The 13,094-nt window shown below is 37.8% G+C and overlaps 1 protein-coding gene and 1 long non-coding RNA gene across 3 annotated transcripts; both read left to right on the top strand.

The window, feature by feature from the left end:
* The first annotated feature begins 3,111 nt into the window (after positions 1-3,111).
* Positions 3,112-6,028, top strand: LOC127880696 (uncharacterized). The gene is made up of 2 exons (XR_008049698.1): positions 3,112-4,460; positions 5,018-6,028. It is a non-coding gene; the product is annotated as an uncharacterized LOC127880696 (long non-coding RNA).
* A 1,219-nt stretch (positions 6,029-7,247) lies between these two features.
* On the top strand, positions 7,248-8,750 carry LOC127880695 (uncharacterized). 2 transcript variants are annotated; one of them, XM_052428029.1, is made up of 3 exons: positions 7,248-7,810; positions 7,993-8,228; positions 8,394-8,750. In XM_052428029.1, exons 2-3 carry the CDS (start codon positions 8,005-8,007, stop codon positions 8,488-8,490), a joined length of 321 nt encoding a protein of 106 aa, XP_052283989.1. In that variant the 5' UTR covers positions 7,248-7,810; positions 7,993-8,004; the 3' UTR covers positions 8,491-8,750. The 2 variants fall into 2 exon arrangements, with proteins under 2 accessions (XP_052283989.1, XP_052283990.1); XM_052428030.1 differs by lacking the exon at positions 7,248-7,810 and having other exon boundaries at positions 7,835-8,228.
* Positions 8,751-13,094: the final 4,344 nt, after the last annotated feature.

Below are 13,094 nucleotides of genomic sequence, written 5' to 3'. Positions count from 1 at the left end.
GGCAGTTTTCCCTATTTGGCTATAGAGAAACCTTGTAAACACTCTAGAAGTCACCATTTTTGCCCAATCATCATGAAAGTTGGTCAAAACATTGGTTTTATTGATATCTCGGACGACGAGTTCGACAATGGTTCGGATCGGTGAAAAAGACATGGCCGCCAGTGGGTGGGGCATTTTTCTCTATGTATATAGTGAAAACATGTGAACACTCTAGGAGTCACATTTTTGGCCCAATTTTCATGAAATTTGGTCAGAACATTTGTTTCTTTGATATGAGAGTAGAGTTCGGAAATGGTTCTGGTCAGTTCAATAACATGGCTGCCGGGGGGGGGGGCAGTTTTCCTTATTTGGTCATAGAGAAACCTTGAAAACACTCTAGAAGTCACAATTTTTGCCCAATCATCATGAAAGTTGGTCAAAACATTGGTTTTATTGATATCTCGGACGAGTTCGAAAATGGTCTAGCTCGGTGAAAAAACATGGCCGCCAGTGGGCGGGGCATTTTTCTCTATATGTATATAGTGAAAACATGTGAACACTCTAGAAGTCACATTTTTGGCCCAATTTTCATGAAATTTGGTCAGAACATTTGTTTTCTTGATATGAGAGTTGAGTTCGAAAATGGTTCCGGTCAGTTGAATAACATGGCTGCCAGGGGGGGGGGGGGCAGTTTTCCTTATTTGGCTATAGAGAAACCTTGTTAACACTCTAGAAGTCAATTTTTTTTCCCAATCATCATGAAAGTTGGTCAAAACATTGGTTTTATTGATATCTCGGATGAGTTCCAAAATGGTCCAGAGTGGTGAAAAAACATGGCTGCCAGTGGGCGGGGCATTTTTCTCTATATGTATATAGTGAAAACATGTGAACACTAGAAGTCACATTTTGGCCCAATTTTCATGAAATTTGGTCAGAACATTTGTTTCCTTGATATGAGAGTTGAGTTCGAAAATGGTTCCGGTCAGTTGAATAACATGGCTGCCGGGGGGGGGGGGGGGCAGTTTTCCTTATTTGGCTATAGAGAAACCTTGTTAACACTCTAGAAGTCAAAATTTTTGCCCAATCATCATGAAAGTTGGTCAAAACATTGGTTTTATTGATATCTCGGACGAGTTCGAAAATGGTCCAGATTGGTGAAAAAACATGGCTGCCAGTGGACGGGGCATTTTTCTCTATATGTATATAGTGAAAACATGTGAACACGCTAGAAGTCACATTTTGGCCCAATTTTCAAGAAATTTGGTTAAAAAATTTGTTTCTTTGATATGAGAGTTAGAAAATGGTTCCGGTCAGTTGAATAACATGGCCAGTTTTCTTATATTTGTATAATAGCTTGTGAACACTCTAAAAGTCACATTATTTTTTGCCCAATCATCATGAAACTTGGTGAAAAGATTGGTTTTATATTATATCACAAAATCCTTGTAAACACTCTAGAGGTCACAATTTTGTTGTTTTGTTTGGTTTTTTACCAGTCGACTGATTTCAGGGTAAAAAAGGGTCAGTTAATGCACCCATGATTGTTTAAACACTGAGCCAATCATTAACATTGCACATGTGGTGTTAAGTCGTTATATATTATTCATCATTTCATCATTCCTAGCTCTTTATGCATTTTGCCTTTTAATCACCCTCTGTACTAATGCTAACCTGCGTACAGAATTCACAAAAGAGAACACGTCATGTATTCATTTTTCACTATAAATACAATGTCTTTTTATATTCATAAAGGTATTACATTTATCACATATTCAAATGATTGTTTTGTAGTACATATTTGCCTTTTGTGAATTCTGTCAGTAACATGTGTACATGGTGACATGGTGAGTGGATTCACAGAGACCCATGTAAGGCATTAGCTAGGTCTTGGTGTACTTCATAACAGTGCACTCAGGTCCTGAGTAAGTATAAAAACCGAGAAAATGATTGCAAAGTAAACAGTATTAATTCAATAATGTAAGGCCGAATTTGGAAGTCACTGGTGAACTTCAGAAAAGTCATAGATGGACAAAAGAGAGATATGTGCATTGTGCTAAAAATAGATTTTTATTTTCTATAGTTGAGATGCGCTAAATTTTGACTTATTTTGTAGTAAGTTGATGGATTTATTCCAATCGGTGTTAGACATCAGATATTTTATCATTGATGATTTCATCTCTAACATTTTCCTGTTTTAATAAGCAGTGTTTGGAACAGAATCTACCAAAATGGAAACGTCCGGGTAATGTAAACACTGACGGACAATTTTTGTAAGTGAATAATTCAGTACTTCAATTCCGTTGTTAACCATGTTAACATCGACTTTTAGCAAATATTTTGGTATGAATCTATTACTTGCGAACCAAATTGTGTTGAGATGATTATTTCAGAAAAATCAACCCTGCAACATAAAAGTTATCCCTCATAATGTTACAAAAACGTCTGGTTAAACGTATGAGACAAGTACCTCCCAGAAAGATGTCCCATCCAGCGATGTTCACACAAGAAATTTAACACCATAACGTTGTGCATCCACCGGCCCATGAAGCTCGTCAAAAATCTAAGCTGCTGTTCATGAGGTTGGGGTAACTCTCATAACCTGACAGTCTTTTTTGTGGTCACAATTTGCAATGTTAATCGCTTACATTAGAGGCGCCCGGGTGTACATTGTCCAGGGTAATCATGGAACTTAGGCTGGAAATCCATGGTATAACATGGAATTCCATGGTAATCCCTGGAATTTGAAACAGTTTCCAGGGTTTTCCAGGGTTTTGTTCTAGAAATGTCCATGAAACGTGGACTTTTTTCCCAAGCATTTTCCAGCCTTGGATGGAAAAGCATGGAAAAGGAATGGAAAACGCTGGATTTAGGCTGGATAACCCTGGAAAATATTTCCAGATGGCATGGAAAGTGGAACATAGAATTTTTTAAGCATGGAAAAGACTCTAACATTTTCAGCTAACCCTGGAAAAAACTTAGACTTTATAAGAGGAGAAAATAACTTATAAAAATGCAACACATTTTATTCAAAGTAAATCAGAGTTCAACAATTTACACAACATATGAATAAAACATAAAACAATGTGCATAGTTTGGGCAGAAATAGTATCAGTTATAGTAGTAGTAGTAGTAGTAGTAGAAGTAGTAATGCTGGTGCTGGCAGTAGAATATGTTGTAGGAGTAGAAGTAAAAGTGGTTGTTGTATAAGTTGTACAAGCAGTTAAACTACTGATAATTATACTATTGGTGCAAATTTAAGTGACAGTAGCAGTTACTATTGTGTTGTTGTTTTAGCATTTACAGGAATAGTAGCAGTAATGGTAGCAATAGTAGTATAAATAATAATAACAATACTAGTAGCAGCAGTAGTAGTAGTAGTTAAGGAAGTAGCATTAGCAGCAGCAGCAGTAGTAGTAGTAGAAGTAGCAGCAGCAGCAGTAGTAGCAGTAGCAGCATCAGCAGCATCAGTAGTAGTAGCAGTAGTAGTAGCAGTAGTAGTTGAATTACTAGTAGTAGTAGTAGTAGTAGTAGTAGTAGTAGTAGTAGAAGTAGAAGTAGCAGCAGTAGTAGTGGTAGAAGTAGTAGTAGTAGTAACAGCAGCAGCAGCAGCAGCAGTAGTAGTAGAAGTCGCTGCAGCAGGAGTTGTAATAGTAGCAGCAGCAGCAGTAGAAGTAGTAGTAGTAGCAGCAGCAGCAGGAGTAGTAGCAGCAGCAGCAGTAGCAGCAGCAGTAGCAGCAGTAGTAGTAGTTGAAGCAGTAGTAGTAGTTGAAGTAGTAGTAGTAGTAGTAGTAGTAGCAGTAGTAGCAGCAGTAGTAGTAGTAGTAGTAGTAGTAGTAGTAGTAGTAGTAGATGTAGTAGTAGTAGTAGTAGTAGTAGTAGATGTAGAAGTAGCAGTAGTAGTAGTAGTAGTAGTAGCAGTAGTAGTAGTAGTAGTAGTAGTAGTAGTAGGTAGTTGTTGTTGTTGTTGTGGCTGTTGTAATAGTAGTAGTAGTTTTGCAGAAGTAGTAGTAGTAGTACTAGTAGTAGAAGTAATAGTAGTAACTTTCAAAGCAATGTCTACAAGTTTAAATTCCTTAACCCTGTTCAAGGTGTATACACACTCAATATTTAACTACAGTCCAGCTTTGAAATTAACAAACTATCTGAAAAGCCTGTGTGTGAGTCAGATGTGTCTGCGGCTAATCTATTGGTTATAAAATATCACAGCCTTTTCTGATTGGCTGAGTTCAAATACAGAAAGTTTACCTGTTAGATTGAAATTCTGGAGAAGGCTTATTGAAGAAAAATGCAGGTTAAACTTGTTGTTAAAATGAAGTTAATGTAATTTCACAAACAGTAGAGTTAATGAGTTTTTCCATTAACAAGAATTTCTTAAAATAATAATGTATGGATATCATTTGGAAAGTGACATGAAATGTTGTTAAAAAGTGATGCATACAAGTGTTTCAGAAGTCTGTCTAGGAATAGAACAACAACTGAAGGTTTGTGCTTTTCATTATTTTTAAATATTCCTTTAAATTTATTCTTCTTATGTCATCATTGTAGACCTTTTTTATGTGACATTTTAGGTAAAAGTATGGCAAATATAGAAGTTTAAAAGCAGCTGTCACACACATTTTCACTAAGTGCAGTTTGCAGCTTGATAAAGGAAGTCCTATGTGGAGATATTAATAAGCTTGAATGTAGTATCGGAAGTTTATAATGCATGGCTAGGGAACTGAGGCTAAGGGAGTTATGTGCTGTGCATGATAAGAACTCAATGCTCATTAATGCTGTTAATGTTTATAAATAAATTAATTAAACCAATAGCATTGTTTTTTAGGTTTCACTGTGCATTTTCATACCAATAGAATTACACATCTTTCTAATTATAGCAATAATAAATTTGTACTAATCATACCAACAAATTTTGTTATGCTATGCTTTGTGATGTATTAACTTCATTGTAAGTTATTATTAAAAGACCATTTTACTAAATATTTAAAACAATACTTGAATTCTTTTCTATATACATTTTCATTATGTGCTTTAACTGTAGCTGACCAGTTGATGGAAGATACTGCAGAGTTTGGCAGGGAAATAACCCAAGACAGCAAAGCGGCTCTTTTGGCGCATTTACCAAGAGGACTAACATGGCCACAAACTCTGACCTTGAAGGATGACCTTGACCTTTCACCACTCAAAATGTGCAGCTCTATAAGTTACACATGCATGCCAAATATCAAGTTGCTATCTTTAATATTGCAAAAGTATTCATAAAATAAGCGATTTGGGCCACATATATTTGACCTCTGACCTTGCAGTATGACCTTGACCTTTCACCACTCAAAATGTGCAGCTCCATGAGATACACATGCATGCCAAATATCAAGTTGCTATCTTCAATATTGCAAAAGTATTCATAAAATGAGCGATTTTGGCCACATATATTTGACCTCTGACCTTGAAGGATGACCTTGACCTTTCACCACTCAAAATGTGCAGCTCCATGAGATACACATGCATGCCAAATATCAAGTTGCTATCTTCAATATAGCAAAAGTTATTGCAAAATGTTAAAGTTGGTGCAAACCAACCAACCAACCAACAGACCAACCAACCAACAGACTAACCAACAGACAGGGCAAAAACAATATGTCCCCCACTACTATAGTGGGGGACATAAAAATATTATCCTTGTGCTCATGTTCAGCTACATATATTGTAACATACATGAAGCAGCTAAAAATAACTTAAATTTTTCATTTTGTTTCTTGTATATCGTTTGTACAGGGTTCGTGAATTGTTACTGTATATTACTTGACTTGCTTGTATTTTGTTACTTTGAATACATGTTGTGAAGGTTGCATTATACTTTTTAACTTTTAAAGGAGCGCTTGTTCTGTTATGTAAGGGCCTGATTTATGATTATGGACCTAGAGGCTTTGTAAGCATGTATTAAACAACACTTGTTTGATCTGAATAATTTGTTAAATAAATGTAACACAATTTGTAATCTGATGTTATATTTTGATGAATTGTGAACAAAATAATACATCGAAGAAACTAAGGCATTATGTTGATTTTTGTTTTGTTTTAATCTAACCTTAAATTATGATTTACTTAAGCTGTGAGTATTGTATTCATTTAATACATGAATATTGTTTTTAGACCAGAAATTTCTTTTTCTATTCAGTGACCATGGTAAACGCTGGACAATTTTCCATGTTATACCAGGTATCCATGGAATATTGAACATGGAAAAACCCTGGAATATGTTCCAGGGTTTTCCAGCCAGCATGGAAAAAATACCGTCCGAATACTCCATGTAATCTGGACGTGACTATGCTACGTGTCAAAATCAATCAATTAACAGGGGTCCTGTTATCATATCAATTGTCTCACGTTCGCAGTCAAACCGAAAAGGTGGCTTTGATTAATGTGGTTGTTAATTGGCTTTAATATACTAGTTATAATTTCCCTCTGCGTAAAGGCAAAGGAGTTGTTCACTCATCTGAAGTCCAACATCGTTGAGTAAAAAGTTAACTGCAGGTTATGTTCGCACGTTTAACCAACAAAGAAGTTGAGTAAAAAAATTAAGCATATTAAATTGTCATCTTCACTAGGTTTATTTCTGTCTTGTTCTAAACCCCCAGTAATTATAACAATAAAAATAATAAGTGAATTTGAATTGCGTTCGCCATGTCAAAACGTCCAGCAGATTTGTCTGCTTGTCCCAGCAACCAAAAAGCGGAACGCACATCTCAGTTTCAAGACAAGTGGACGACTGAGTTTGCATGCATTTCCAAAAGCAAAAAGGGTACCGTTTTGCAAAACGTGACACAAATATTTTCATCAGCAGTGGTGGTCGCAATGATCTCACCAGACACCTGTCGTCCAAGGCGCATACGTCTAACAGAAGTTCATCTGCCAGTACACCTTTCATCCGGGATGCTTTCAAGCCAACCATCTCCGACCAAGTCAGGAAGGCGGAAGTGTATTTCGCATCGTTCATTGCAGAACACAACCCTCCCTTCACAGCATCACAGTTGCAGACCATTTCACCGAATTAGTTAAGGTGATGTTCCCGGATAGTGACATAGCGCGGAAGTTTAAGTGCAAGAGAACTAAAGTAGCTAACATCACAAAGGCATTAGCGCCTGTCGCACAGAAACGTGTAAATGCTCTGTGTACGGAGAATAAGTTTAGTGTCATGATGGACGAGTCTAATGACCAAGGTGACAAGAAGTGTGTAGCCATTCTCGTTGGAGTGTATGACTAGTCAGTTATGAAAGTGAACACTTGTTTCCTGGCTATGCCTGTATGCAATATCGGTACGGGAGATAACCTCTTCTCCTGTCTGAACGAAGTGTTCCTCGAGAGGAACATACCATGGAGCAACGTGATTGGGTACAGCTCCGACAACGCACCGGTCATGATCGGAAAATCCAACTCTGTGCTCTCTCGCGTTTGAGAGAAGAACCCTGATGTAAGGGGTAAGGAAGTTGGGTGTGCAGGTGGAGGAGGTGCTGCAGGACGTATTCACGCACTTCCAACACAGTTCCAAGGGACGTCAGATTCTCCAAGAATTCCGGGACTTCACAAACACGGACAACTACAAGCTCGTTCGTCTTTGCAGCACCAGATGGCTATCATTGCTGTCGTGCGTTGAGCGGTTCCTTCAGCAGTGGCCTGCGCTGACAGCTTACTTCCAGAGCCATGATGACGCTGAGAAACATGGCAGCAGGGTGGCTGGCATCGCCCAGAACCTGCAAGATCCACTTCTGGCTCTGACTTCCGGTTTCTTGCGTTCATCTTGGTCCCGTTGAATAAGTTCAACACCCAGTTTCAGGTAACAAGGCGGTCAATACGATCTTACATAGCTTTACGATATAACATAGTACAAATCACGATTGCCAATATACATATTTGCATGCAATAGAACTCTCGTGTATTTTATTGCTATTAGGTTATTTGTGTATACGTGTATAATTGTATTGTATTTTAACACAAAATTGACATGTTTTATTTCAGAACAGCGATTCCATGGTGGGCTACCACCACAGAGAGATTGTTCTCGTCATACGCACGTTCATTGGGAAGTTCATCAAGACGTCAGTCCTCAACAGCTTAAGTGACGTGACGAAAGTCGACTTCAGCTGCCGAGAGATCCAACGTGACGACGATCTCCTGGCAGTCTGCGTGGCAGCTCGTACCTACCTGGCGGAGAATGAAGATGTCCACCCAGAACTAGGAGCGAGTTTTTTCAGGTAAACATGTAGATAATGCAACATATACTCAGTAATCTGTGACTGCCATAAATGAAATAAAAATGTAAATATATTTATGTACAAGCTAATGTTTAACCACATCTTGCCATCTGTAATCCGTAAATAATATGCAATGAGCAACATTTATATTGTATCTACTTGCAGGAACGTTCGTGACTTCCATGAGGAAATGACCAGTAAGGTGATCAGCAAATTCCCATTGACAGACGCCATCTTGCAGTCTTCAACACCAAGATTGTGAGTGAAATGTGTGTTGCAGTGAAACACGTTTGTTTGTAACTGATGTGACTCGTGACGTTCTGTAGTGTCCGGATTTGAGTTGACGATCTACTGTGTTTTTTTTTTTTTTTTTTTTATGATTGGTTATTTGACAGTTACACTAACTAAATAAATGGAAAATTAATGACTTCTGTGTACGTATGTATGTATTTTTATATGAATGTATGTTCTCATTTCATGATTTGATATAAATGTTATAAATGAATAAAAAAGTATCAACAACTAGGCATTACAGATTTTTTATACAAAATTACAGATCTCAAGGTTCTCTGCGCTACAAAGTTTTTATGCGGCCGTGCAGATGGTGTGACATGTACACAAAAGCAATTTGGTGCTCTTTTCTAACACGAAAACCACGTGGCTTGTATCTAGTAACGAAAGTAGTAATGTTTAATTTGACTTTAATTGATCTTGTGTATTTGGATAGGCTTTCGAACTTAGCAATTTACGATGTGAAAAAAATGCGTACCAAAAATGCATATATGTCTATATATATCGCTATATGTATACATTGTACATGTCCCGGAAAATCGGCAAATATCCCGGAAAATTGAGCTCAATGTCCCAGAAATGGTCTGAAAATTTAAGGCATGTACGTACTCAGTTTTGTTTGTGCAAGCTTTTCAAATTAAATTATTAAATAATTAAGCTGGACATCCATGAATCTATTGAACCAGGTTCCAGAATGATAACTTATGTATACTGCAAAACGGTATGTGTCGGATTAGATAACAAAACACATTATTAGGCCAACCAAGCAGGCGAGACAGTCTTGGATACGGTAGGAAATATTTGTCTAGTTCATAACTTTGTCAAGCGTGGATGTATTTTTAAATAACTTGCCATTAGTTAAATGAGATGGAGTGTAGCGTGCCAAAACTAGGTCTCTGGGTCCAAGGTCAAGCTCACAATTCAAGGTCCAAGGTCAAATTTGGGACCGGAGCATAACTTTATCCAAAATTGATGGATCTTTATATAACTTGCAACAAGTGTTAAGCATGATCAGACATAATATCCCGCAAAAGAACCAGGTCCAATAGCATGGATAGATTTTCAGCACAAAGTGAGCTAATGTGATCACACCATGTTGTTTTTTTACAGTAGTAGTAGCTGTGGGTAGGGGTTTACGGGGGTAGAATATGGGGGTAGTGGGTAGTAACTAATGCGGATCACCTGTGTAACAGAGGTGATAATAAATCAAGTGATATTCAAGATGGCAACGTCCATGCCGAGACAGTTATTTTTCCCAGTTTTATATCCTTCATTGCTTTTGTTGAATTTTTCAATGACGTTCAATTAACAGCCATATCAGTTAAAAGGTGATAATAGCATTTTTTTATTATTAAAATTAGTGAAAATTGGCTGTATATAAGTCATCGGGCTGAGAAATTTTGCAGAGAGTAAAGTTGAGATAAAGAGCAAATATTAATACAAATAAAACGCTAGTTACTTTCATGCTGATATTGCTGGAAAGTGAGCAGCATTTGAAAAGTTAATACAAGTAATAAAGGGTATAATACAACGAAAAACCTGCCTCAGCATATACATCGCCATCTTGACTATTATGTGATAACCCCATCTGTATAGTAAATGTTAAAAGCTTTTGCAAAAAATAGCATTGTTTTACAAACGATAAACCTGCCTCAGCATAGACATCGCCATCTTGACTATTATGTGATAACCCCATCTGTATAGTAAATGTTAAAAGCTTTTGCAAAAAATAGCATTGTTTTACAAACGATATTTGTTATATTTTCTAATAACGTTTTTTTCACTAAAAATGGTCCTAGAAAAATTCACTAGCAATTGTTATTATGTTGCTAGAAAAATTCTCAGAAAAAAATCTTCAATAAAAAGTGTCTAAGTGAAAAAGTGTAAGAATTAGAAAATTCAGTGTTAATTATCTTCTTTGTCTGCCAATATCCTACTACATCCGGGAATTTTTAACGCATTTTTTCACTCAAACGACCGGACCGTCTTTTCGATTTGTGATTATTAAGTCCATTGGCAAGCCAATGGACAAAAACAAAGACACCTGGTAAAGCTTAAAAAACCTCTTAACTCCTCTAGGCTAAACATTTATTACTAAGTCTTGATTTAAAATGGTTGTAATGTTTATTTATTTATTTTTTATTTGAGATCTAATCTGGGTCACATGTGTTTGAAATCTAGGTCACAAGGACAAAGTCACAAGGTCAAATCATAGAAAAACTTTTACATCTCTAGAGGCTATATTTATGATTCAATATTGATGGATCTTGGTCAGAATGTTAATTTTAGCAAAACCAAGGCTTTATAAGAATCTGGTTCACATGCGTAAAGAAACTAGGTCATTACGCCGAGTCTTAGAAAAGCCTTGTTGCCAATCTAGAGGCAACATTTATGACTCAATCTTGATTTAACATGGTTAGAACATTATGATAATAGTATCTCTGCCATAGTGTATTTAATGTGGTGTCCGCCTAATAATTGGGTGGTCACAGGTTGGATCCCCACCGTGGGTGCGTTCTCAAGATCTTCCCCATTGACACCAAGGACTGATTGTACCCATGAAACTGACTCGAGTGTTTCAATAAGCCGAAAGTTTTTGATGCAATCAATATAAAGAAATAGGTTTAAACTATCTTGATAGTCCACGTTGAAATCTCGGGTCACTTGCCTCCACAAACTAGGTCACCAGGTACACAAGCCTGAATAAATCTTGTTACCATATGGACCATATTTATGACTCAGTCTTGGTGCTAATCATAACTCTTTCAGTGCGGGAACCAAATTTTGAATGCCTGTGCAAACAGTTTGGATCCAGATGAGACGCCACAGAACGTGGTGTCTCATCAGGATCCAAACTGTTTGCTATTCTGATAGTATTCTTTGAAAAAAAAATCGAAGAAAATGCTAATTTTAGAAATTTAGCAGATAACATTTTAGCAGACGACAAATTTCCCAGCATGCAAAGGGTTAATAATATGAAGGCCATGTTTGAATCTAGGTCAAGTTTGTTAAAAAACTAGAACGCCTGGTAATGTCTTCAGCAACTGGTTTCCTTGAACTCAGGTGAGGATTAAAGGCTATCATGAGCTCATTGTGAGCTTTTGTGTCCGCCTTTTGTCTTTTGTGCGTTGTTCTACGTTTGGCGCCAATTTTAGCCTTGTTAACACTCTAGAGACCACATTTATTTTGCAATCTTCATGAAATTTGGTTAGAAAACTTGTGCCAATGATATTGATGGTCCCAATTCAAAATGCAGAACCTACATTTTTTGGCATTTCGCAATTTTGATACTGTGCAAAGCGGGAAATCAATGCGCATATACCCCCAAAATAACAAACTAGTTAACCAATCGCAACAGCTCAAAAAAGTGATGTGATGTAATGACGAACCGCAATTGATTGAAGTCAAAATGACGAAGCTGAAAAAAATGTAACTTCGGCATGTTGCGCGCTAATTAATATATTAAAGTATCAATATAGCCATGTATTTTTAAGGTAAATTGACGAAACGTAAACTTTTGCTTATAGAATAATTAAATGATGTACATTTTATAGCATTGATTATCACAAAAAGAGATCAAAATAATATAAAATGTTGAGGCCTTAACTTAGTAACTTGTGGCCACAACTAATAGCTTGTTCCTACAACTTATTAAGTTGAGGTCTCAACATTGTAACTAATAACTTCTGGCCGCAAGTTACTAAGTTGAGATCACAACTTACTTAGTTTGGACCACAACATAGTTTAACCAATCAGATTGGCTGTTTCATCTTTACCGTTTTATCACAGTTAGTACCCTTATACTCATACTATTGTGTGTTCGGGTTTGAGCGCCGTTTTGAGCACTATCCCTGTAAGCTATAGATCCAGGGATTGAGCCCCTGTCTGAGCACTTGCCTTGTTAGCGACTGGGTTCAGGGTTCCATCCCCGGTCTTAGCACTGGCAATGTAAGAGTCGGATCCCAGTTTTGAGTCCCGAAGCACTCTCTTCATAAGAGAGTGGTCCATGGTTTTTGGATTCGAACCCGGGACCCTTCTTGTAAAGACCGGGGGCTGGATTCTGGGAGCCATCACTTACGAGGCGAGTGCTAGATGCCTAAGTTTTCAACGGTCCCAGGGTTTGAATCACGGTATGAGAACTAGCCCTGAAAGCTTTGGGTCTCTAGATCGATCCTCGGTTTGAGGACTTACCGTATAAGTGAAGGCTTGATTTCTGATGTGAGAATTTGCACCAACAGTGACAGGTCCCGGGTTCGAGCCCCAGTCTGAGTACTAGCCCTGAAAGCTATGGATCCAGGGTTCAAGCCTGTGTCTAACCACTTGCCCAGTAAGGGAAGGAGGCCGGTTGCGAACCTCAATCTGAGCGTTCACACCGAAAGCTACGGGCTCACACAGGGACTCGAACCAAACAGCTGTCGCTAACATACCATGATGAGCAATCGCCTTCTAAGCAACCAGTTGCCAAAATGAGCACTAGCTCAGTAAGCAACATTTCCTGGTTTAAGGTCCCGGAATGAGAGCTCGCCTCGCAAGCGATGGGTGTTCGGGTTCTAGCGCCTGTCTGAGCACTAGCCC

Source organism: Dreissena polymorpha, chromosome 5, assembly GCF_020536995.1.
Source record: "Dreissena polymorpha isolate Duluth1 chromosome 5, UMN_Dpol_1.0, whole genome shotgun sequence".
Taxonomy (NCBI): domain Eukaryota; kingdom Metazoa; phylum Mollusca; class Bivalvia; order Myida; family Dreissenidae; genus Dreissena; species Dreissena polymorpha.
This window is presented reverse-complemented; position numbering and strand designations above follow the sequence as displayed.